The sequence below is a fragment of the Calidris pugnax genome, unplaced genomic scaffold (assembly GCF_001431845.1).
Source record: "Calidris pugnax isolate Ruff unplaced genomic scaffold, ASM143184v1 scaffold459, whole genome shotgun sequence".
Classification (NCBI taxonomy): Eukaryota; Metazoa; Chordata; class Aves; order Charadriiformes; family Scolopacidae; genus Calidris; species Calidris pugnax.
This window is the reverse complement of record NW_015091670.1, coordinates 1,057,888-1,080,988: the sequence shown is the minus strand read 5'-3', so window position 1 is coordinate 1,080,988 and position 23,101 is coordinate 1,057,888. Positions and strand designations below refer to the sequence as shown.

Below are 23,101 nucleotides of genomic sequence, written 5' to 3'. Positions count from 1 at the left end.
CCCCCCCCCCCCCCTCTTCTCAAAGTGGGAACTTAACAGTTTTGACACTAGATTCTTTCCAGATTCACTCTTCCATAATATTTCTGGTAATGATTCATACTGTTTTGACCACTTGGCAAGAAAACGGTAGGTGTGTGGCGAGTAGTTTAGTGGTCAGGTTGAGGTGCTGCAGATGTGCTGGGGGTGCACTGACCACCCCGGTTCCTGGGTGTGAGGGCACTGAGGTCGGGCAGGGGGTACAGGAGCAGCACAGAGCACCCAGATTTCCTGTGCCAGGTACCCATGGGCCTCTTATCAGCCCCCTGGCTCTCTCGGCCCCTTTATCTCACCAGCATCTGTCTCCAAGGAGTGAGGATGTGTTTCTCTTAAAGCACTCTCAGGCTGACATCTGAACTGTTCTGAATGCAAGGGAATTTGAAATGAAAAAAAAAAAAAAAAAACCAGCAGTTACTTAAAGTGTTTTCTCCTGGGCTGATTTGTTTAGGTCTGTAAAAGAAAAAAAAAAAAAGTCTGTAGCATTACTTAATTGAAAAAAAAAAACCAAAAACAACCACCAAACAACAAAACAACCCACATCATGGCTATTTGGCCTCCTGCAGAAAGGATTTGGACTCAGTAGAACAGTTTTGTTGACATTACACAGCATAAAGAACAAGAGGCTCCCTGGCACAGAGATTTGAGGTGCTGGCGGTCACTGGCAGGAGGGGCTGGTGTGGGCTCCCCATGGAATGATCCTGGATGCTGCATTTCTCCTGTTTCTGCAAAGCATGAGTCTGCACAGGGTGGACTCAGGCTTATCTGTACCTCATTTCAGAATTCCTGACCAAAGTCAGTCCTTTTGTTGCCATCTGAACCCTTGGCCACAGGCTGGTTGTTTCCAGCTCCAGGTTTTCTGGGGGTCTGTTGATCCTGTGTGTGAAATCTTCTTTTTTTTTTTTTTTTTTTCTTTTTTTTTTTTTAAAACAATTCATCTCTTTTTCAAGGAAAGGGAATTTAAAAAAAAAAAAAAAAAAAAAAAACCAGCAGTTACTTAAAGTGTTTTCTCCTGGGCTGATTTGTTTAGGTCTGTAAAAGAAAAAAAAAAAAAGTCTGTAGCATTACTTAATTGAAAAAAAAAAACCAAAAACAACCACCAAACAACAAAACAACCCACATCATGGCTATTTGGCCTCCTGCAGAAAGGATTTGGACTCAGTAGAACAGTTTTGTTGACATTACACAGCATAAAGAACAAGAGGCTCCCTGGCACAGAGATTTGAGGTGCTGGCGGTCACTGGCAGGAGGTGCTGGTGTGGGCTCCCCATGGAATGATCCTGGATGCTGCATTTCTCCTGTTTCTGCAAAGCATGAGTCTGCACAGGGTGGACTCAGGCTTATCTGTACCTCATTTCAGAATTCCTGACCAAAGTCAGTCCTTTTGTTGCCATCTGAACCCTTGGCCACAGGCTGGTTGTTTCCAGCTCCAGGTTTTCTGGGGGTCTGTTGATCCTGTGTAAGTTGCCGCAGTTGGTGCCTTCTGACCGTTTGTGTTTCAGGCTGATTTATGCTTTATTCATTTCTGGCACCATGTTTGATAGTAGCTGAGACGATGAGTGAGAATTTCTGTCTTTTAAGCAACTGTGTCATTATTAGTTGGTCATATCTTCTGACACACTTTTGTACTATGCACTTCCCATTGGTTTGGTAGCTCAATGGTCTTAAAAGAAACATGCAAATCCTTTCTGTGTGTACTTCCCCGATTTTCTCAGGTAACTTTTTCATTTCTTATCTCCTGGAGCTTGTAGAAAGAGTTTGTCCAGCTTTGAGCTGCTGGACAGCTGGTGAATGGTGGAGGCCTCTTCATGAGGTGCCTGTCCCCAGAGCTGGCTGGGCAGTCCGAGTCCCAGCGTGTGTGTGTGAAAATGCCCGTGGAGTTTGCTCAGGAAGCTCTTTGGTTTGGGCAGCTCAGGTTCCAATGAGAGGGGCCCGAGTCTGGAGCTTTCAGGAGTGCTGGTCTTGCCCAGGGGGCCCAGGTGTCCTGCCGGGGCCGGATGTCCCACTGTGGAGTGTTGGTTAAAGCTGGGTTTCCTTCAGGCACCCCAGGTCTGCTCTGTTGCAACCGGGTTGCAATGTGTGCTCCCAAGGTAGAACATGATCCAGGACTGCTGCTACGTTCCAGGTCACCCATTTGAGTAATGTCAAATCGAATTATTGAATAGTCAAGTTCTTACTGGGTTAAACGTCTGCCTCAAGATCGGTGTCCATCTTTTCTGCCCCAACTACAAGAGTTGTCCTCACTCATCCTTGAAAGCCTTGCTACCTGCTTAGCTTTCTTCTGCTCCCTGGTGACTTGCCCCGTGTTCCAGGGCTTCCTGCAAACGTTCTTCCAGAGAGTGTCAGGGAGAGCCTTCCCAGAGCCCACTTGAGAACTCTCACCCAGAACTGCTGATTTTGAGGAGCTCGTCTCTCATGGTTGTTGTTCGGTATCTCCTGTAATTTCAACTGGAATAAAAGCTGCACAGTCAGTACGCATTGTCTTCTCTATGTATGAGGGGAAAAAAGGAGGTCTTGCTTAAGGATTTTAACCTTAATTGCATTATTTTTCATTATTGTCACAGACAAGTGCCACTGCCAGGATATAAAAACCAGTCAGTCTGATTTGGTTTTTTTATTGCATCTTGCAAATTAGTGAAAATTGGAATAAAGCAATGTTTTATTGACTCTTCCTCATTTTAAAGCCTTTTTAGGGAGAAGTCCACTAGATGTCCTACAAATCTTTGAAGCAGTCAACAAGCACTGAGTTGAGGATTGACGTGGTGTTATAAAAAGCTGTCAAGTAGGCTTTCTCAAAGTCTGCTTTAAAAAAAAATAACACCAAACCAAAAGTGGTTGAAAGATAAAAAGCAAAGGATAGAAAATAGCAGGCAGGTTCTAAAGCAGATGGACTTTGCCAGTGGTGGCCCCAAGAGTTTCCAGATGAGCAGAGACTGAATTAAAAAAGAGGCAAGCGTGGGGAGATGGGCAGAAGAGTGCAATGGGAGTCAAGAAGGTATGGAGAAGTGGAGTGATTTATTGTTTGTCTAAAAGTGGGAATTAAGGGACAGCCAGTGACATTAGGCAGCAAGGTTAACACCACAAAAGGAACTATTTCCACACAGCGTGTGGTTGTGGGTTGCGTCGCCACAGTTAGTGCAGATGAAAGTCCATGGAGGTTGTGTTCCTTTGTTTGAGTACAGTAATGGTTCTGGTACTCCCACTGCTGAGGGATGAAACGAAGGCTGAGGGGAGACCTTATTGCTCTCTACAAGTACCTGAAAGGAGGTTGCAGAGAGGTGGGGGTCGGTCTCTTCTCCCAGGTCGCAGGCGACAGGATAAGAGGAAATGGCCTCAAGTTGCACCAGGGGAGGTTCAGGCTGGATATTAGGAAAAATTTCTTCACTGAAAGGGTTATCAGGCATTGGAATGGGCTGCCCAGGGAAGTGGTTGAGGCCCCATCCCTGGAGGTGTTCAAAAGATGAAATTGACATGATGCTCGGGAATATGGTTTGGTGTTGGTGTGTGTGTTTTGTTTGGTGGGTTTTTTTTGTTTGTTTGTTTGTTTGGTTTTTTTTTTTATAGTTGGACTAGATGATCTTAAAGGTCCCTTCCAACCTAGGCGATTCTGTGATTCTGTCTAGTTAACTAAGCCTTTAGGTCATGACCCTATTTTAGATGCTTTGGGTGAAAGAGCAAGCTGCAGGCACATTCCTATATTTTTTTGTTTTGCCAGATGAGCGGACACACTTCATTTATAAGGTGTGCCACCTCGGATGGCTTCAGCTGTGTCTGCATCCACATACTCTGTAAACCCCAGGGAGGACATTACAGGCTTTGGTTAAGATCCAGCTCACAGCCAGAGCCTCAGTGGAGACTGTCCTGAGGGTTGTGGGCACTAAAATGTCCTCAGGCCTAGCTCTGGTCATGTCTTTGGTATGATCTTTTTGGCCTTGGAGCCTTTACTTTACTAGAAACACCCAGGTTTTGGTGTGGCTGTTCCTTACTGTGGTATCATCTTTATGTTGAGGACAGATGCAGTACCATGTTCATAGGAGAGTTGTGGTTCTGTCCGTGTGCTCGGGGACAAGCCAGTTGGTGTGAGTCAGCACCAGGCCTGCTTCGGTGGCTGGGTCATCTGTGTGAGAGGTTCCTGCAGGCATCAGTCCTGGGACATTGGCTCTGTCTGTAGAGGACAAGGATGGGAAGCCTGACTATGACTGAAGGGCTTCTATCCCACGAGAACGATGCATTTGGTGGGTGCGGAGATGGCTGTGCATTTGGCATAGAGGGGTTTGGTGTGGATTCAGTGGTGTAAAAGGGAGATGTTGCACCCTCTGGAGTGCACCTCCTGCCATACCTCGGTGAAGAGCTTTGCTCTGTCTTCTCCGTAACCTCCTCATGTCTTCAGGGAGACAACTGTTATGTCCTCCTGAAGCTGTCTCCTCCTTGGCCTTCTTGGCCTCATGGCAGGTGGCTCCTCAGTGCTGTGATGGATGAACACCCTTCTCCTCTGCTTCACCTGGTTTTGGTGAGGGTGCTTTTGTTCTAGCTTCTAGCTTTTCAGGCATAGGAGAAGGAAGGTCTCAGTGCTGTTGAATGCAGAACTTCAGGGCTTGTGGGACCCTTGGATACTTCCCCTCACACTTTGTGGCCTCTGAGGAGGCTGTGGACGAGGATGGCCCACCCTGAGCACCTTGGCCCATGCTGGAGGAAGGTGAAGTTAGGCAGAGTCATCCCCCTGAAGACTTCAGGCTCAGTCAGAAATGACTACATCTGCCAGGATGGCACTTCTGGAAATGCCTTCCTTGCACAAATGTGGATAAATCCACATGGAATAGCTGTGGAGACCTCTTGCTGAAGATAACCTCCTCGGGTTCTGCTCTGCTAGGTTTGTTCCCTCAGTGTTGTGTCTTTAGCTGATGTCCCCACTGCTCTCAGGCTGGCAGCCTGGCCCCTGCATCCCCGGGAGAGGTGATGCACAGATGCTGCTCTCTGACTCATAGCTGTCTGAGAGTAGACTTTCATTTTATTTGCATTTTTTCAGTTACAGATAAGCCAAAAACTCTAACAAGAGTGATTTTATTGCACGTATAACTCATAAGTGAAGGGCAAGAGGGACTAACAATTGTCTCCTCTGTGTGTTACTGTAAGGCAGGCCAGAGCTTCACCAAATGTATCATCGTCTGTATAGAAATTGTTGTATGAAACTAAGAATGATGCAGCAAAGCTTCTGAAAGCATCCACTCTCAGAGAAAAGTTGTATTTGAACTTCACAGGATCAAGATCAGCCATGGGGAAAGCATGAGTTGGTTAACCATTCTGCATAAATTACAGAAACACCACAAATGGCTGAGCAAGTACATCCTTGGGCTTTTTGCTGTTCTCAGTCAGTGAATCCAGGTGCTGCAGGGACATGAGCTGGTTTGTTCTCCTGGTGGCCCTGTGAGAAGGGGAAGAGTCACTCCTGAAGGGCTTCCATGCTTCCTTGCATGTGGTGGTGGCATCAGGCAGATCCCCTGCCCAGGCTGTCCTGGAGCACTGGCCGGCAGGGATGGAGGTGATGGACTCCAGCGTCTGACCTGCTCCAGCTCCTTCTCGGGTGCAGCAGCATCAGGCTCCTCTCTGATCTCAGGCACCATGGTTCCTTCCCTCTCTTGGTACGCTTCAGCGGTTCTTCTTCTGAAATCATTCCCTTGCTCTTTGTTGCTGGTGTTCTGAGGCCACCCCAGCCAGATTGGCTGCCTGGCATGGAGCCTGGAGGAGGCTTTAATTGTGGTGGCATCTGCTCGTCAGCCTACTTGGCATCAGGTGCTCCATAGCCCGGCGTGGGATGTGTGGGTGAGATCCACAATGGGCAGCAGTGTTCCCTCTGCCTGCGCTGGGCAGAGCCTTCCTTGTTCCAGGGCTGAGATGCTGCTTCTTGGACATGCTTTGGAGCCACAGGTCTCCCACCGAACCCCTTCCCAGCTTTGGAGGGTTCTGCTCCCTTGGTCTCAGTGCTGGAGCAACACAGCTCGCCATCAGCACAGGACAGCCCTGGCCAGACTTGTGATCCAGCTGCTGCAAGAGGCTGAGACCATCCACCGCTTGTCTTCACTGGGAGCATCAGCTGAACGTGGTGTCTCTTCTTGGGTGATGAGACAGTTTAAAAAGCAATGAATTGGTGCATCTGTACTGAGATGGGGTCCTCAGCACAGGAGAGACTGTGTTGGAACAGAGCCAGAGGAGGCCATGGAGATGCCAGGAGGGCTGGAGCCCCTCTGCTGTGAGATGGGGCTGAGAGAGTTGAGGGGGCTCATCTTGGAGAAGAGAAGGCTCCAGGGAGACCTTGGAGACCCTTCCAGTCCCTCAAGGGGGGGGGCTTCAGGAAAGCTGGGGAGGGACTCTGGATGAGGGAGGGGAGCCCTAGGAGGAGGGGGAAGGGTTGGACCCTGCAAGAGGGGAGATGGAGCTGAGCTGTGGGGAAGAACTTGTTTGGTGGGAGGGTGGTGAGAGCCTGGCCCAGGTTGGGCAGAGAAGCTGTGGCTGCCCCATCCCTGGAGGGGTTCAAGGGCAGGTTGGAGGGGGCTTGGAGCAACGTTGTGTGGTGGAAGGTGTCCCTGCCCAGGGCAGGAGGGTTGGAACAAGATGATCTTTAAGGTCTCTTCCAACCCCAATCATTCCATGATCTGTGGAGGCTTCTCCATGGGTGTGTTGGCACAAGAAGTGTCCGTGTACTTGAGATAGCAGGAATATGAACCCCAGCCTTGTCCATCCCTGAGACCACTTCTCTGACTTGTGTGATACTGCTTTTAGCTGCTGTTTCAGCTTAGAAGACAGAATCTGTTTTTGACCCTCTTTCGTGACTAGTACAGTCTGAACTGGTGTCTCCCTCCCTCAGTTCCTTGTCTGCCTGGTGGCTCTATGGTTTGCTGTCACCTTGACCTCTCGGGTGGTCTGATGTAGCTCTTAGATGGTAACCACCATGTCCCCGCTGCTGCATCAAATGATTAGAGATCATTTTCCAAAGTGTGACTTGTCGTTCTTCACCCAGTGTCACGGTGCAGGCATCTCCTGCGCTGGCCCAAAGGGCACGCAGCTGGTGACATCAGGGAAGGTGCATGTTGGGGCGTCTTGGCTGCAAGGTCCAGTCTCGTGTTGGGTTGTCCATCTCTGAAGGAGCCTGCTGCTAAGGTGCTCATTGTGGTGCAGGAGCAGTTGGTCAAAAATAGATGGAGAGAGAAATCCAATAATTAGAGGTGCATAAATCTCGCATTTAATAAGATTAAGTTAAATTCTAAATAACATTTGGAAATATAATCCCAATATTCTGTAGCAACAGAAAGGTATATTTTTCACATTCCAAAAGAGTTGTTTTTTTCTACTTGGAACCCAGTGTTAGTGCCTGGGAGCAGAGAGGATGGGGACAGTCTGGGTGCTGGGGATGCGTGGGAATGGCACCCAGGCTTCTTGCCAGTCTGGCCCAGCGCGACGCTCTGTCTGGTGGGTCTGGGAGCTGCTTCTCTCCCAGAACCTGTTCTCTGGCAGGTCCTGGCTGCTCGTGGCCAGCCATGGGATGTGAATATTCCCGTGTTTCTATCTAATGTATCAGACAGACTCACCTAGAAAGAATTGCCTTTAAAAACTTGACAAAAGCTCTTCCCAGGCAGCGTGTGGAGCAGTGTGAGGAGAGCCCACACTCCTCCACATCCTCCTGCTTCCTCAGCTGTAGTTCTCCAGCGTTCCCTGTTCCTGTCTCCCATCTCCTGCCCATCCCCTGGGGTGCCAGCGCTGCTGCTGAGCCCCTGCCACCCCTGGGCACAGCCCGTCCCCCCCGGCTGCCACCATCCTCTTGCTCCCTCCTCTCTAAATATAGAGGCTGCCCCTCCACACCCATCTCCTGGTGACTGGCTCCTCTCCATCCATCAGCCTCCCTCCCCGCTGCCTCCCTGACGGCTCCATTAGGCACAGGCTCCACGGCTGCTAAATTTAGGACCCAGGAAGGGAGCGAGCCTTTGGGCTGTGGACAGCCCATAAATCCAGCTCCCAAATGGCCCTCCTTTTGTCTGGAGTGGGATGGGCAGAGGTTTTGCAGATGAGGCACACGTGCCAGTGGAGGGGGGCAGGCACGAGGAGGAGGAGGCAGAGCAGGGTGGAGGAAGGGGAGGAGAAGGGGCTGAAGCAGGGGAGTGGTGAGGAGGGGGCTCCTGTCTGAATGGGGCTGGCTGTGCCACGGCAGCACCTCCCTCCCTCACTGGGGGCTGGGGGTCAGCAAATGTCTCTGAGGAGCATCTTCTCCTGCCCTGTGTGGGTGGCTGTGCTCACCATCACTGCTGGGACCTGCCCTTCCATGGAACCTCCTTCTTCCCCTCTCCCACCACCACCATCCCGTTTTTCATAGGATTAAAGAATCATAGAGTTGCCTGGGTTGGAAGGGACCTTTCAGATCATTGAGTCCAACCATCAACCCAACACTGACAAAATCCATCACTAAACCATATTGCTAAGCAAATTTTTTTGGCCGGGGAACTAGGAGGAGCTCATGGATGGGTGCAGGCTCTCCTCAAGCTGCTCCACACGCTGCCTGGAAAGAGCTTTTGTCAAGTTTTTAAAGGCATTTCTTTCTAGGTGAGTCTGGAATATTCACATCCCATGGCCAAGAGGAGCCGGGACCTGCCAGAGAACAGGTTCTGGGAGAGCAGCAGCTCTCAGATATATTATTTTTGTACATCCGTGTCAAGTTGTAAGAGTTGTGGGTGCTAACTTGTTCACAGGCTCAAGCCGTGTCCTTTAGGTGTGTTTTTGGTCTGGGCTGTGTTTCCTCGTCCCTTGGTGGGAGCACTGTGTGTCCCCATGGTGGTCAGGGTGTCCCCATGGTGGTCAGGGTGTCCCCATGGTGGCTGCTCCCCCCATGCCCTTCTCTGGCCAATCCAGCAGCAGCGGGAAGGAGCCGCTGTGGGGTGCAGGGGGTTCCCCGGCAGCATTTGGGGTCTCCTTCTCCTCCTGACCATGGTGTGCTCTGGGTGTGTGGTGGGGGCAGAGTCCAGTATCACCCCCAACCCAGAGCTGGGATCCCTCTGCCTCCACGGAGGAGCCTGAGCGAGGTGGGATCCAGGCGAGAGGGATTTCTCCTTGAGCTCTCCGCGGCGTGTGGCTGTGCCTCTCAGTCCTTGATGTCTCATTTCTTGGCGTGGCCTCTCTTTTTGCCAGTAAGATTAATCCCTTGGTTCTTTGAGACAGTTTTTCCCAGGACCGCAAGGATGGGGCTTGGTGGACGACCACCTCATCGGAAGATCCCCGGGGTGCCCTCAGCCCCCCTTGTGCCATCGGCCTCCAGGAGATCTCCCTCTGGATTAGGTAACCGCATCAGGCGGGGCTGGAAGAGCACGCTGGGTCACCAGAGGATGCTCCCTGCATGGTGACATCCCCCAGACACCCCAGAGCAGCGGCACGGCGAGGGCTGCGCTGCTCCTGGCCTGGCGTTGGGGTGTCCTGGTCCCTGCCGGTGGCGTGGGGTGGCCGGGGGCTGCTGAGCACCCACAGCTTGGGGGGGAATTGCCAGAGCACCCACCTTAATCCCTGTGATGCTGCATGGCCCACACCTCGGGCACTCACTGCTTTGATCACGGGACCCTTCATAAAAACATGTTTTTGAGCACACACCCCCCGTACACAATTCACTTATGTGTATATATATATACACCTGTTATAAACACACACACATATACCTGTGTGTGTATACATACACCTTATATACACACACACACACACCTCTGCTACTCTGCTCACGGACTGTGTGCACTGTAAAGCAAATAGAACAGAAAATACTCTAAATGCAACAGTAGGAACTACAAAATAGTGAGATAAGGATGGAATAAACATTTTAAAGTATTTTTAAATTTTATTACTGGTACAAAAAATGTTTTCTTCCCGCACCCCTGTGGAATGTCTCATGGCCCCACTTTGGAAATCACTGCCATAGGAGGGAGAGCCAGAACCACGAAGAGCAGGGCGTTATTCTGGGGGCACCAAGTGCCATCCTGCCAGGGCTGTTCTTCAGCTCTTCTCAGGAAAAAAAAAAAAAAAAAGGCACACAGGTGGAGTGGAAAAACAAGAATTGGGAATGGGAAAAAAAAAAGCAAGGCTGTGTTTTCCATACTATAAAGAAGTACTGTATTTGGTGATTTTATTTCTAAACTTCAGTAAAGTTAATTGTTCTGTCAGCGTGTTTGTGTGAGGGAGGAGTGGAGGTGTGTGCTGAGGGCGAGGTTCCTGGAGCAGGATGTCTGTGCTGGGTCACGGACCCCGTACCCCAGGGCAGAGGTGCCTTTGGGACCTCAGAGGCTGCAGCCAAGGCTTTGGGAATGGAGCCCAGTTTGGGGGGCAGCGGGGGCCAGTCGGGGAGGTGGGAGAGTGTGATACGGGGTGACGTGGCTCCTGCTGCTGCCTCCAGGGCTGTCGAATGTCCCCAGGGTGGGGAACTGGTGTGTGGCTGCTGTCATGTCACAGCATTCCCCTCTGCCAGCAGCGATGGTTTCATGTCATCGTGAGACCGTGATGAAAGGTTGGAAAGCGTGTCCTGGCCTGGGCTTAAAACAGAGTTTGTTGGGTGGGTGGAACAGTGGAAGCTGCCCCTCTGCCCTTGCAGCCCCTTCACTGGCTGGTGCCGCTCTGAATTCCAGCACAGGTTAAACCAAATGTTTATTTTACAGTCATAAAGTCATAGAATGGTTTGGGTTAGAAGGGACCTTAAAGACCATCTCTTTCCAACCCCCTCTTGTGTTGTTACTGCTTTGGGTGCAAACAGTTCCTGTCCCTCCTGAAGAACCAAAGGTGAGTCTCGTCCGCACTTGGCTCTTTGTCTCCTCTCTCACTCGCCCCCGTTGTGCATTCCCTGTTACCCTACTTGGTGACCTGCTGGATCTCAGTCAGGCCAACAGCTACAGCAGCCAAGGGCTGTGCAGGGGAGTGGTGGCAAAGCAGAGGAGTGGAGTTACCTGTAGTCTGGAGTCCCATCACCTGGCTGAAGCCATGGATGGGTTGGTTCAGTGTAACGTGTGCAGTTGGGTTCGGGGAGGACCCAGTTGCTTTCCACGGGGTGAGCAGGCACCAGGAGTCCTGGGTCATGCAGTAGATTTGGGGTTGGCAGTGTGATGCACATTCCTTCTGTGCAAGGATCATGGTAGCTGGGGATGTCTGGCTTAGACCCTTTTCCATCTCCCTTCCACGTCTCCTGTTAAGCCCTTAGCTGCAGACCCTATTTCCGATGTCTCGAGTTGGGTGCCTTCTTGTTGGCTTCACGGATGGGGTTGGCACGTTCTCTGGCTCTTTCACACTCGGAGGCAGGGAAGCAAAATCCTGAGTTGTTACACCCAAAAGGGAGATCAGTCCAAAAAGTCTGGCCTGAAAAGCCCACTGTCCCCACTGCGGCTGGAGCGCTGGTGGGACCGGAGCTGGTGGCTGGTAGAGGAGCAGGGACAGGAGTCTCTGGGTTCCCGTGCACTGGGAGAGCTCGTGACCACCGGGGAGAAGGAAGGCTTATGGGACTGTTACCAGCTCTTCTGTGGGAGCTGCATCCTTCTGCACTGAGACAGGAGAGATTGATGTGGCCAGAGAGAACAGGGGAAGGGATCTGGCTGCTGCCGCGGGACGTGACGTCTGTTTCCTTTCCAAGAGCTGATTCTCCTCTTGGGCTCTGCTCTGGAGTCGTGGTGGAATTTGGTGCCTTGATGTGGTTTAGAAGTTTTGATAAAGCGATGTTATGTCACGAGAAGCTGTTGGTGTGTGTATGGGACTGCACATGAGCATGCACGGGACCGATCACATGGACACGTGGCACCCAGATCATTGCCTGTGGATAAATGCGTGCATGGGAGCGGGGCTCACTCTGTGCGCGGGCGGGGGAAGCAGAGACCATGGGGGAGTGTTCCTTTAACTCTCAGCCTTGTGATGTGTCTTTTTTCTTGCAGAAACCAGAGAAGACAGAACAAAGCGTCTCTTCCGACATTATACTGTGGGCTCTTACGACAATTTCACCTCGCACAGGTAAGCAGCAGCGTCGTTCCTCTGTGATTCCCAGGAGGTTCGTTCCCATGGAAGTATCCCCTTTCCCTGACAGAGGGGTAAATGTTGTTTTCATTTCATGGGAAGGAAACTTTTGTGGTTGTTTGGTCAATTGAGTGATAGTCTGAATTATAAGTCCCAGGTAAGGCTTGGGTGAATAAAGTGTTGAAGCTGCAGGGAGGTCCAGCTCAGGTCCCAGCTGAGGAGCGAATGTTCTGGAGAACTTTTGGTGTGCTCCGGGAACTGAAGGACATGAGTCGGATGCAGGTTCAGAGTTACAGCTTTGCTCTGGAGTGAAACAGAGGAGGATGCTGTTCTGCAGGGATGGCACAAAGATGGCTGTGGCTCCAGCTGCCGGCAGTGACCATGAGAGTGTTCATGGGACTCTGTTGGTTTGTGGCCATTGGACGTACTCGCCACAGTGTGGGGACTGACCTTTGGGAAGATGGTCAGACTTGGTGGGGAATGAATCGTGAAAGCAGGGGTGACGTTGCTGGTTTGTGGTTGGTCTTGAGCACCCGTGGCTGGTGAACACATTCTAGGAGAGGCTGGACTCCAGGAACGGGGCTGCTGGTTGGGTCTAGGAACGTGCTTTTGGTGCTGGGTTTCTGTGTTTGAGGGATAAATGTAGGGTCACTGTGGAATCTAAGCTCTGCTTGCAGCCAGCCTTCAGTGCTCTTAAAAACTGTTGGTGTTGAAAGGAATTGGATGGGCTTTACTACTTGTGACGTGATGGAAGCAAATTGTGACGATTCATTGTACAAAAACTGGATTATCCTGAAGTCCTGGAGCGACCAAGAGGGCAGTGAATGTTTTTGTGCTTTACCGAGCTCCTTATCCCAAAGCTGTTCCCCTGGCTCTGAGCACTTTTTACTCAAAGTAACGTGTGTGACCTGTTTTGATTTTCCAAAGTCCCGTGACGTGCTTCTTCAGGGCTGTTTATATTCTAAACTGATCATGGGGTGAAAGAGAAAGTGCTGCCGTGACTCAGAAAACAGTAAAGAAGAAAACCAAAGTGGGGAAGACAGTCCGTGTCCACCACGGCCGAATGCTGCAGGGAACCCCCAGAAGGTCTGGGCTGGGGTCACTGCTTGCTCTTGGGCTTAATGGGCAAGAAATAAGTCAAAATTTGCAGATGAGTCAAAATTACATTCCTAAAGCAAAACAAGAGTAGGTGGATGGGATCGCATCAAGCGGGGTGGATAAACAGTGTGATAGTAAAACAAGGTTATTTTTGGCACATGGAAGATGACACACACAAACACTGAGATACTCTTGCCCATTAAAGATTTTTCAGCTCCTCATAATTGCTCAGGAATAAAGATCTGACATCACTGTGGCATCACAGTAAAATCATCTTCTCTAGTACTGAGGCACTCAATAAAACAGATGAAAGAGTAGGTCAGAAAATGCAACTGAAGCAGTTGTGAGGTGGGTCCCTGGTGGCCCTGGTACCGGATGGTCAAGAGCAGCAGAACACAACACAGAAAACCAAGTAGTAATGCTTATGGGAGAAAAATCAGTAGCAGTACTTCATATTTAGTGAAGGTGTTGGACTGACTTCTGCTCAGGAACAAGGTTTGGGACTTACTTGGAGTCCAGTCCAAACCTGCAAAAAAAAAATTGAATTTTTGGAATTGTTACAAAAGGGAAAAAGAACAAAATGGAAAATGTAATTATTAATATCTTTGCATAAGTCTCTACTACACCCACATGTTGAAACCTGCATGCAGTTCTGGGCTTTCACCCTTCAGAAGTAATACTTGAAAAGCTGGCAGAGAAAACTAAGAGGTGCTCAAAGCTGTGCAGCATCTTCCATAAGAAGTGAGATCGGATAGACTGGGGCTTCCAGGCCGGGAGAATGATGGTGAAGGAGAGTGGGTTTGCTACAAGTCCATAAATGTGTGGTACAGAAAAGGTGAACCAGAGGTAGCTGGTCTCTGCCTGTCCCTTCCCATGCAAGAATATGAGGTACTGAATCATAGAGTCATAGATCATTTAGGTTGGAAGAGACCTTTAAGATCATGAAGTCCAACCATAAAGCTAACACTGCCGAGTCCACCACTGACCCGTGTCCCTCAGTCCCACGTCTACATGTCTTGAGAAAAAAATCACAGAAAGTGAACAAAAAGAGGAGGTTCTCCCTGTAACTTACAGCTGAGCTCTGCACCCAGTTGTCTGTGTCTTCTCGCAGATCATGGTCCGGCTGGTCTTGGCGTTCCCAGGCAGTCGGTGCACGCAAAGTGCTGATGAACTGGGCTGCTCTGCTGATGTGTGACTGGGGTCTGCTGGGTGACAGTAATGGTGCTGACACTGGCTGTGGAAATTTGGGGTTCCGACAGATTTCAGTGGGTTGGATTGGAACAGATTGGAGGATTTTAGCTGCATCTCCATAGTATGGTGCATAGTTGTGCGACACAAAAGCATGGGGACGGCCGCTGTGGAGCAGAGTGCAGGTCCTTCGGGCCAGTGTCCCGTGGTGCACGGTGGCCAATGGCAGGTGCTTTGTGCCGTTACACGAACAGAAGCAGCAACCCCAAATATTATTCCTGCCTGCAGCAGTTTTCCCTTCAGAGCCTTCCTGAGCCAGAGGCAATGTCTTTGTCTTTAATAGCCTTTAATGGGTCGTTATTCCATTAATTTGCCCGATGACATGCAACTCGCGTGCTTCTACCCTCTCTCCAGAAATGGAGAAGGAGCCAGGGCTGGCTTTGGTGGAGACGGTGAGACAGTGGTGGGGCTGAGCAGTGGGTGCTGTGTCTTCTGCTCCTGCTGGGTCAAAATTACAGTGGGAAGACCAGAAATGGAGAAGTTGTTTCTTAAAGCATATATATGTGCTCGCCGTTTGCTCGTAGGTTGCTCTGGGTGCAAGTGAAACAGCATCACCCTTGAGTTAGGGAAAACCGGTGCGAGATAGAACAAGTGGGCCTTTGTCACCTTCCCTGAGACCCCGCGCTGGAGCCTGTGGGCACCCACCACCCCGTCTCTGGGGTGGGTGGTGTGAGTAGTGCTGCTGGAGCCACCAGCCACCCAACCAGCAGAAGACATCCCGTGACAGCAGAAGACATCCCAATGGGTGCTTGCAGAAGCAAGGTTTCAGCAGAGGCTTCTCTGCTCTGTTTCTGGAGTTCAGAACGTGGCTGTGGGGGGGAGCATGGGGGAACGGGGCCGTCAGGGCCCCAAGGGTGCATGTTGTTGGTGTTTTGGGGTGGAAGCAGAGTTTAGAGTCGATAGTGGGCAGCTTGTGGAAGTGGGGTGGCCCTCAGGAGCATGGTATGAGGATCCACGTGGTGCTTCTAGGATCACCTTAATCAATAAGACAAAGAAAATGGATTTTTTTTTCCCTAGTTTTTAAAAATATTAAGCGTTTTGGCCAATAGATTCCTTGAGAGCAGAAATGAAGGGCTGACGAGGGTGCGGTAAGATGACTGCAGCAGATCGATTAACAGGATCTGCCAGAGAGCGCTTATTCCATCAGCTCTGACTTCACTGGAGGTCTCAGACGTGGGAGAAGATTAACATAATGACAGTGTTTGAGGAACAACTTAAAAGTACTTGAGAAAATTACACACAAGTGACTTCAGATTTCAGGAAAAGCCTTTGAAATAGTTGCAGGTTTGAATGGATGCCCTGTGCAGTGGAGCAGGGAACACGGCTGAGCTGGAGGCTGGGGCAGGGTATGTAATTTGGTCTTTTTTGGCTTAATAAGGTGGAAAGAAAGCGATGGATATGTGGAGGGGTATGGTTGAGAACATGAGAAGACAGGAGGCTGTATAGTGAATACAGGTATTGTCTTCAGTGGAATCAGGCCCTGGGGAAGCAGAAGGAGACGGTTGGGGTGAGGTCTGCTCGGGTGGAGGGTGAGGGGCTGTTCTGGGCCAGGTTCCCCCCTCTCATCTGTCCCCCTTTGAAGCGTGACTGCAGTTAAAGAAAGCAGAGAGCTGCTGCTCCGGAGTGGGGTTTGCTGGGGTGCACCCCAGGTCACCAGAGAGCAAGGAGAGCCTTCCCCAGGCCCCTGGGGATGAGGAGCGTGGGACAGGGCTCAGCAAAACCTAATCTGGTCTGAAATAGGAATAAGGCAAACAGGGAGAGAAGCCTGAGCTTGTTCTTACCAGAAAGAGGCAATCACAAGGGGAATTGACTTTTCTGATCAACTGTGTTAAGGGAAGAGATTAAAGTGATTTGAAATTAACTCTATAAAATTAAGAGCCCACATTCTGCAAGGCACAGCTGGGAAGAAAAAGAATTGGGAGCAATAGACAATTTAGGATTTATTTTTTTTTTATTATTCAATCACAGGGATTAGTTGACCAGGGAGAGAGATTACAACTGTGGGCATTCACAAGCCATCTGGATGGGCCTCTCCTTAGAAGAGGGGAAAAGCATGAGGAGGTCTCTGAGCAGGCATTTCTGTGTCCTTAGATGATGTGGCTGGCCAAATATGTCAATACACAGAATTATTTAGAATAATTTAGGTTGGAGGGGACACATCTGGAGGTTTCTAGCACAACCAGTTGCTCAGAGCGGGGCCAGCTCCATCAGGTTGCTTTGCATGTCTCCCAGGCTGGAGGTCCCACAGCCCCCTTGTGCCCATGGTTGGTTTCCAGGCTGAAAATGTTTTCTATATATGTCATTGTAATTTCTGGTGCTTCAGTCTGTGTCTGTTGCCTCGTGTCCTATCCCCTGTGCACCTCCAAGAGTTTCCTTCTCTCTTCTGTACAGCCTCCCGTGAGGTGGCTGCAGGTGGCAGTGAGGGGTCCACCATCTCTCCTCCCAGCTGAGAAGGCCCAGCACTCCTGGCCTCCCCCTGTGGGCTGTAGCCCCCATCTACTTTGGGGGGACTGAGTGAGAAAACTCACCTGGAGACACTGTGACTGCACCCATGACTTGCTGTTTCTCCTTTCCCTGACGTGCAGGAGGGCAGTACCGTGTTTGCCCCCATTTGGTAGCCTCGGTGGCTTCTATTCCCTTCTCTCCCTGGGTCCTGTCCTGGGGTCATCCCTCTTGGCATGGTGGTCGTAGCTCTACTCCCCCATCGATGCCAGCACCTTTGCCCACGCTGGGCACTGGGATCCCTGTCCCTGAGCATCTCCTCTGCACATGGGTCTCCTGCTGGGAGCCGTGCTGGTGGTGGGGAAGGACCAGCAAAGAGCCAGGTCTCGTTATTCCAGGTGGGACCAAGTAAAGGAGTCGCTCTGAATTTCCTGGAGCCATTTCATGGCTGCGTGTGGCTCCAAGACAACGTCCTTTGGTCTTTTCCATTCTGCGGCACATTTATTGGCTGTTCCTGCCCCATCAGTCCCGGTCGCTGTTGGTTTAGGATTGGTATTAAGGGGTGGAATCCTCCCCGGTTTCTGCTCCAGCGAGTTGCCATCTGGAGGCAAAGAGCAGGCAGGGAGCAGGAAATGCCATCGGCTTTGTGTCTCGTTGGGTCTAGTGGTGACCCGTCAGCAAACCTGGAGAGAAGCCGTGTCCTGGGCAGGGCTCAGAGAGGAGCAGGGAGAGGTAATGGCCGTGCAGGGAGGGCATCGAAGATACCCCCGGAAAAGGGTGTTAGAAATGGGGAATGAATCTTCAACAAAGGTGGGATTTGGGCTGGTGGCCAGAGGGTGGCTGATCCCGAGAGGTCCCTGCGTTCGGAGCGTTACAGGCAGCGGGTTTTTACAGCGGCAAAATCATCTCCTTGGGAAAAGGTAATTTGCACTGGGGCAGTGCAACCTGCATCTCTATAGCAACAGAAGTGCAGAGGGAGGAAATTAAATCTCTTCTTGAAAAGGCTTCTGTATAATCTCACTTGTCAAATTAACGTGCCTTCAAAATAGTCTTTTCAGATCTTTTGGTGAGCTGTATCTTTGGGGACCACTTACTGCTTTCACAGAGAGGTTCGAGAACATGAAATGGTAAAAAGTGAGCTCCCCCAAGCCCGTGCCCTCCCTCAGCGGTCCATGTGCTGGGGTCCTGTCCCAGACCCCTCAGTTCTTCCTGAAGTGTGGAATTTCATTACGAGTGGGTAATACAAGGCTTTGGGGCCTGTTTCATACAAGAAATAGGATGAGGGAATGATAGGAGCTGACTGAAGCAGAGTCAGCCACCAACGGGCTGCTCAGAGGTGTCCGAGCTCCAGCCTTCGGAGCTGCTCGTGATGATTAAAGGAGCATCAGGAAAGGGAACTGTTTGCCAAACCCCATTCATTCATTTCCTCTCCACAATTCCCTGAAAGGAGGGGGCAGCCAGGGAGGGTCGGTCTCTTCTCCCAAGGAACAGGCCATGGGACAATAGGAAACGGCCTCAAGTTGCCCCAGGGGAGGTTTAGGATGGAGATTGGGGAAAATGTCTTAATGGAAAGGGCTGTGAAGCCTTGGCAGAGGCTGCCCAGGGCAGTGGTGGAGTCCCCATCCCTGGAGGGATTTCAAAGCCGGGCAGACGTGGTGCTGAGGGCCATGGGTCAGTGGTGGGTTTGGCAGTGCTGGGTCCATGGTTGGACTCCATGGTCTGAAGGGTCCCTTCCAACCTGGACAATTCTATCATTCTATGATTCTCCTCTTTAAAAAAATACTCCGGCTGAGTGGTGAGCAGTTTGAAAAGCAGGTCCTGGGACACTGCATGAACAATCTGTCCAAAAATTATTTGCCAGGCGCAGAAAAGTTCTTGGGGTTTCCCTGGAGTTTTCCCTTTCTTCTTGCAGCAAAGTGCCTGTGGCTGTGGGTGAGGTGCTGGAGCAAAGGGCTGGTGGTGGGAGGGACGGGGCACAGCTCGGTGTTTGTCAAGAGTCTTGGCCAAAGGAGTCATTTTCTGCATTGTGTTTGCAGTTGGTTTTGGTTGGGTAATGGACAGGATACAACTGGGACTTGAAGGAGGTGACAACTGGTGGAGCCGTTGGTCACTAAATAGTGCGTCTGCCTGAGATTAACATCTTTCTGGCTCCTGCTTCTCCCAGGTTGACACTCCTTAAAGTACACACTTCCTTCGTGATGGGCTCCCGTGGGGCGTTCTACTCCCAGAGGTTTTGGAGTTGTGTGGGTAGCTCTCGGCAAGCACCAGCAGGGCAGCGGCTGGTGACACATAGGGGATGTTAGGAAATGGGAAGGAAATAGAGAGTCTACTAAAAATAGCGTTCTACTTGTATGTGGAACCACGGTTTGGCAGTCGCTGATTTGCAGTTGTAGTTGACCTGTCTGAGTAAGAAGAATTAGAGAAGGTTCAGCGGCCGCCAACAAGGGTGACCCGGAGCACGGACCGCTTTTCGTTTGAGAAGAGGTTCAATAGACCAGGACTCTTCAGCTCGGGGAAGAGGTGCCCAAGGAAGATTTGACAGAGTTTTATGAAATCATGAGTAGGCAAGGAGAAGGTGAATATGGAACAATAGTGATTTCTCGGTACAAAGGAATGAGGTGGCACTCTGTGGAATTAGCAAGCAGCGAGATTAAAATAAAACAAAGTACTTTGTCACACTGCAGGTGATTAAATTGTAGAATTTATTCCTGCCACATGTTGTGGAGGCCAAAAATATAAATGGATTCAAACTGGGAGTACAAAATTACTGAAGAGTAAATTTGTGACCAAGAAGCAGGATGAGCTGCTTGGGGGCTCGAGGTGAGGACGTGGTTACTGGCTGTTGGAGGTGGGGGAGGTGTCTGAGGGGGGATCACGGGGCTTTGGTTCTCTTTCTTGTTCTCCTTCCTTTGCTGTTCATTTTACTGACTGGTACTCACAAGGGGACGCTGGTGTCAGCGAACCCCACATCTTCTGCAGTACCCTCTCCTCGTGTTCTGGTCTAAGAAGGGATGTCAGGGGTCGGTCTCCCACTGCACTTCCATGTCGAGTGCAACTGAACTCTCAGGACTAACTTTACAAAACCCAACAAAGCAGCAACCACGGTGTCAGAGAATCCGTAGAGGGTGTGTTCTTGGTCCTTTGAGCTGGAAGAATAAACCATGAAAAAGAATAAACCAAGAAAAGACCATGTTGAAGCCTCTTCATTTCTTCTCAGCCACCTGTAGAGAGAAGCTGACTTGGTTGGTTGAATGTTTTACAGCCATTGAACTGAGTGGTTTTTCTTCTGTGGGGCAGTTCTTTGGTTGGTCTTTGGAAGCTTTATTCTCCTACCAGTGATTTGGTGTCCTTGAACAAGGCGTGGATGTTTTCTCTGGTGCTCCACTTCGTGTAAGGGTTTTCTCCCACCTACTGGGTGGGGGAGAGGAGAGGCCTTTGTGCTCTGCTCTAAATGGAGAAGTTCACCTTGTGTAGCTTCAGGCAGTTCAGTACCCGTCTACCTGGCCTTATCGCCAAGGTTCTCTTTATAGTAGGGAGAAGCAAAAGGGGAGCTGCAGGTGCAGGTAATTTCCATCTAAAACAGTCGTTGAAGTCAGATGAATCATGACCTCGTTGTGTATCTTTGGCTCTAGAGGTTCTGAGGGCACCATGGTGGTGCTGGGGATGTGCACACCATCACTGTCCAGACTTAGGCAAGGTTCTACTCGAGGTGTTGGCAACACAAAGCTCTTCATTTAACTACCTTGTTAAACCTGGTGGTTTGATGCCAAGAAATAGTCTTCCATGGTAAAATTTCCCTGAGTTCAGACACATTCCCTGCCGTGACGTGACTCATCCCCTGCCATCGGTGCCTTTCCCCTGTTGCACCAAGAGCTGCTGCTGTGGTCCCTTCCCCTGAGCTGTGTCCCCGTCCATGTCTCCAGCTCCGTTACTGCTGATTGCTGACTGGGAGAGCAGGAGGAGCAGGAGAGGAACCTGCAGACCCTCTAAACTCCAGCTCCCAGAGTGTTTAAGCACTGGGACAAGCATCATCCTTCCCGTTCTGGAGAAGAATACTTGCTTGATGAGGGACGGAAGCTGCTGCGAGTGCCCTCGGTGAGTCACTGCAAACGCTGCAGAGCTGTAGGCAGGAGGAGAATTCAGAATCGTGTCGATGGGTAGAAACTATTGTTTGAAGAGGCTTAGATGCAGTTCGGCACGGAGAAATGCGGGTTACCAGAGCTGCAGGAGAGTGATCAGCTGCGCAGGGAGGAGAAAAGGCTCAGAACTCATTTCTGAAGTTAATTTTGGAAGTATGTTCCTAAGCTGGACATGGGTTAGCAGGTCCTCCTACAAGGACAGGCTGAGAGAGTTTGGGCTGTTCAGCCTGGAGACGAGAGGGCTCCAGGGAGACATTATAGCAGTTTTCCAATGCCTAAAGGGGGCCTACAAGAAAGATGGAGAGGGACTTTTTACAAGGGCAGGTAGTGATAGGAAAATGGGCAATGGATTCAAACTGAAGGAGTGTAGATTTAGATATTAGGAAGAAATTTTTCACTGTGAGGGTGGTGAGGCACTGGAACAGGTTGCCCAGAGAAGCTGTGGCTGCCCCATCCCTGGAGGGGCTCAAGGCCAGGCTGGATGGGGCTTGGAGCAACCTGGGCTGGTGGGAGGTGTCCCTGCCCAGGGCAGGGGGGTTGGAACTAGGTGATGTTTAAAGTCTCTTCCAACTCTAAGCATTCTGTGATTCTAGCAATACCTAAATGTTGTAAATACCAAAGGAACTGGGGTATTCAAGCAGAAGTGCAGGAGACACTCCCCGTCGCTGAGCGGGACAGTGCACAGGGGGTGCGGTGCTGGGGCCGCACGGTGCCGGCCTTCGGACGCGTGATTCAGGCTGCAGAGGTGGGAATGAGCTGTGCTCTGCCTTTTGAGCAGGACAGGAGGTGATGGGCAGCAATCACAGCAAACAAAATTTTAGCTGGGCAGTAGGAGAAAATTGCTATTTATAAGGGTGGCGTTGCATTAGAAAAGATTGTCCGGGTAGTTATTTAAAGGTCTCTCGTTGGAAAATGAAGAACATTTTAGACAAGCATCTGTTAGGAATGTTTTGGAATCCCTGGCTCTGCACTGGGACAAGCTTTCTTCAAGTCCCTTGCAGACTGGGGGTTCTGTGGTTGTGATTACCCTTCCGGAGCGTCACTCGGCACTTTTCCTTGGGTGCCATGAGGAGGGAAAAAACCGTAGCTCCTTGGTGTGACCAGTTGTATGGTATTGGTACTTATTGCCAGAAAGCAATTAAAAGCAGATATTGCAGGAGACTCTCATAGTTCTCTGAGCTATATCATTATCTGCAGAAGGTAGAATTATGAAAAATACTGTAGATTCTTGTAAGATCTTCTTAGTCAATTTTGGTGGATTTTTCCTTTGATTAGAGGCCGCTGGTTCTGGTTCTTCCAGGCAGAAGATAATCAAATTGGTATAAACAAACAAAATTTAAAAAACGGTGTCAAATGTTCTTTCCTCCAGCACTTCTTCAACTCACGCTACTTCAATTAAACAGGGAAGAATTGCCAAAACTGTTTTCTGTTTTGATAAAATGAGCATGAGAAGGGGCAATTACATTTAATTTGATTTCCTGCGTGCAACAGCCCATTAAATTTTACCTGGATGTTGTGTGTGATTACAAAGACTTTTGGTAGGCTAAAACATCAGCGTGTTCCCAAGACTAAGCTGGTCTTGGCCTGGAGAGCCCTTCCACATCCAGGGAATGTCAGTTTCCCAGCAGAGGACTGGCCAGTTCTCACCAGTTCTCGTGTCTCACCTTTCCCCTCAGCAGCATCACGCGGGGATGACCCGTATGTCGTGGAGAAGGAAGAGTCCACCACTTTCTCCACGTGGTGTGCAATGTTTAGTTGCCCTTTCTGGTGGGAATTCTGCCTTACTTCAAGGCTCTTGAGTCGCATATTGAAATCAGATCTTTTTTCTCAGCATTGTTTGAAAATTCTAAAATATTGGAAGTATTTTTCTTTCGGTGTGTACCTGTGTATAGTCATCTAGATGCCTCTTGACCTTCTCTTTGATAGGAATAAATCAAGCTGAATTTCACGTTGTAAGACTTCCTTTCTTACTCCTGGGAGTCTTTTTTCATTGCCTTGTGGTCTTGAATGTTTTTGTGTCATTCTTGAGGACAGCGGCTCTTCTGTTCTGGTGATGGCACGTGTATGGTGGGGAGAGCATTTTGTTTCCACTGTGTCATTTTTACAAGTCCAGAGATTGTGTGTCTTCACCC

At 50.1% G+C, this 23,101-nt stretch overlaps 1 protein-coding gene across 1 annotated transcript in view; it reads left to right on the top strand.

The window, feature by feature from the left end:
• The window catches only part of SHANK3 (SH3 and multiple ankyrin repeat domains 3), a 323,589-nt gene that overhangs the window by 193,676 nt on the left and 106,812 nt on the right, over nt 1-23,101 (top strand). Inside the window, exon 14 of the mRNA XM_014961953.1 lies at nt 11,964-12,039. Coding sequence (XP_014817439.1) covers nt 11,964-12,039 — 76 coding nt within the window. The remainder of the gene's footprint in view (nt 1-11,963; nt 12,040-23,101) is intronic.